This window comes from Mastomys coucha, unplaced genomic scaffold, assembly GCF_008632895.1.
Source record: "Mastomys coucha isolate ucsf_1 unplaced genomic scaffold, UCSF_Mcou_1 pScaffold18, whole genome shotgun sequence".
In the NCBI taxonomy this organism is placed as follows: Eukaryota; Metazoa; Chordata; class Mammalia; order Rodentia; family Muridae; genus Mastomys; species Mastomys coucha.
In genome coordinates, this window is record NW_022196900.1 from 2609370 (window position 1) to 2612270 (window position 2901).

Here is a 2901-nt window from a genome sequence, read left to right on the forward strand (position 1 = left end):
CCCCCCACACACAAAGAAAAGATACAAAGTTACAAAGATAGGGTCATTTATTCATGTTATATTACTGCATTTAAAAGGCAAAAATACAGATGTCTGTTCTGAACATCAGGGTCAGAGACAGTCACCCACCTCCAGCCCCAAGGGTAAATACATCTGCACACATGGGGTATCAAAATACATACACAGCATCACAGGTCTGGAACATCCCAGCCGGCAGAGACCCAGCCAGGCTAAAGGGCAGTGCGTTTCCTTTGCCTTCCTGTGCTTCTGATCTTTCATAAAGGCCACGCCACACAGGTCATCATCAAAAATACAGACAGAGCATGTGACACCAGGGTCAGAATTCCCAGGTGAAGGGAAGGTTCCCTGTCCCCTCAATCTTCCAGTCCCCAGTGGCATCTCTGGGGCCAGGCAAATGCCCAGGCCTAACAGTGCCTTGGGCCGGAGGTGCCCCCAAAGGATGCCAGAAGGGAGGAAACGGGAGGAACAGGCAAGATAACTTCCCTTGGTTCTGAGACTGGACCACATATTTGACATGAATAAGAACCCAACAGGAACAGCGTAGAGAAAAGGCAGAGTTTCGCTTTAGGAGAGAAAGAAGCAACACACTCAATGTGTCTGTCTCTCTTCTTTTAAGGCACTTTGGAAAAGTCAGGATCTAGGGACAGGGAAAAAAGCTCCTCTCGGTGCATCCAGTCTTGGTTTTAATGCCTTCTAGAGGCCTGGGGAACCAATCGAGAGAGCACAGACTGCACAGCCTGGCTGCTTTGACTGGTGAAAAGACTTTCTAACCCACACATAAAAAAGCTTCTGGAGAAGTCAGCAAGTTAAGAGACTGTGGTGCTCAGAGCAATAAAGGCACAGGTAGGACGAGGGCCAGCCATCCATGCCGCCTCTATACTTAGGGCTGGAGTCCAGGTTGCCACAAGCAGAAAGGGCTTAGCTCTGGGATTAGATAGCTGAAATTTACCATCCCAACCCAGGCTTCGTCTTTGAAGCCCTCTCAGCTTAAGGACCTGAGTTCGTGCTTCCAGCTACGTCACCGCAGGCACAGCACACTGCCCGGCACGGGCTGGTTTGTGAATGACATCTCATGGGTTAGAGTGAGCATTGGGAGCACCCGCTAAACCCTGAGTGTCGATGAGGGGCTTTCGAGGCACCAGGATTCTCAGGAAGAATGGGGATGGGTTCAGGTGAACTTTCTAGACCTCTAATTAAAAGACACAGTCATGTTGGAGAAAGAATCGTCTGACCCTGAGGGCCACAGGGAATTTTAGGGAAGGAAGCAAAGAGGGTGAGAAGGGAGAGGAGAGAAGGAAGGGGAAAGAGCAGGTGAAAAGGAGAACCGGTAACTTTGGGTGGGTCAGGGAGTGTGGTGCCGAGGCTTGGGGGGATGGTAAACAACCTGACTGCTACAATTTTTCAACCCCACAGCCTGAGGCCATGAGGGGGTCAGTTCTAGGAGGGTGAGTGTGCTTCCACCCAGCCCACCTGCGGGAGTGGAGGGAGAGTTCTGCCAGGTAAGCAGATGCTGTCTCCCAAGTTCTGGCAGGGTAATGTGACCTGTTCCCTTAGCAAGGGACCTGGAAGAAATTTTGCTCTTTACAAAACCTGACTTGCCAGCTAAATCAGAGGCTCGCTCGTTTGTGACTACTACAGCATACGTTATTTTTTTTCCCCTAAAAAATACTCAATCCCTTCCCCCACATTTAAAATACCACAATAAAAATACATAGGAAATTCAAGTTTATATAGCATGCCCAGAAAAATAAAGTCACAAAAAATACAACACTCAATAATAGCTATTCCAATTTGGATCAACACAAAATCATCCTATAGCATAATCACAACTTGATTTATTCTTTAAAATACTACAGACTGCTTCTAAAAACAAAAAACAGAACAAAACAAAAACAACAACAACAAGAAAATCTCTTTACATTCAGAAATCAGACGCGGATCTGGAGACAGGCCACGTAAGTGAGTGAGTACCCAGGACCCTGCTCTGAGGGCAAGGCCTTGGAATCCACACACTGCAAGACACCAAGTTCCAGGCTCAAGTTTTAAAACTCTTTTGCTAAGAAAAGACACACACACAGTGATTGTAATCGTTGCATACCGACGGAAAGGGACAGAACAGGAGACTGAGTGAAATTTTGATTTTTGTATATAAAAAAAAAAAATTCAAGAATATCTTGTCAATCTGAATCCAGCAGCAGTCTCAATTTGCCACGAAGTATGAACATCGCCAATTAAAGCAAAGTTCTTACCCACGTCACAATTTAGCAGTTCCAACAGTGGGAATGTGACCCACAGTCACCAAGTTCTGAACTGTGTACAGTTCTGACTCTTTGGGGGTGACAGGTCCATGATGCCTCTCCAAAGGCTGACCTTTTTACACTGATAAACACCTTGTAGAATTTCATCCAGTGCCAAGCCGGGTTGTGGGTAAACATTATATTCACCCTGGGCATCTGGGAAGACGTCTGAATGATAAGGAAGAAGAAGTATCATTCAGACTGCACAAATGAGAGGGACCAGCCCAGTCGGCTGGCAGAGACACACTTCTGAGGTCTCTAGCCATTCTCAGGTCTCTTATTTGTACCAAGATGCTATCTCGGTGTCCCGATGTCCACTGTGATTTTGGTATATAATGGGTATCTCTCTACATCCAACACTTGGTAGGTAAGTGAGTTCAAACCATCAAAGCGCATAGTTTCCTTTGTATGTGCGATCCGGTCAAACCTACCAAGGAGAAAAGGTGCAAAGGGATGGGTTAAAACATACATCTTAAGAAACTGGTCAGCCAGGCAGTGGTGGCGCACGCCTTTAATTCAGCACTTGGGAGGCAGAGGCAGGTGGATTTCTGAGTTCGAGGCCAGCCTGGTCTACAGAGTGAGT

At 46.8% G+C, this 2901-nt stretch overlaps 1 protein-coding gene across 1 annotated transcript in view; it reads right to left on the bottom strand.

The window, feature by feature from the left end:
• Positions 1 to 29: 29 nt before the first annotated feature.
• The window catches only part of B4galt1 (beta-1,4-galactosyltransferase 1), a 50381-nt gene continuing 47509 nt past the window's right edge, over positions 30 to 2901 (bottom strand). Inside the window, exon 6 of the mRNA XM_031377066.1 lies at positions 30 to 2745. Coding sequence (XP_031232926.1) covers positions 2613 to 2745 — 133 coding nt within the window. The 3' untranslated portion in view covers positions 30 to 2612. The remainder of the gene's footprint in view (positions 2746 to 2901) is intronic.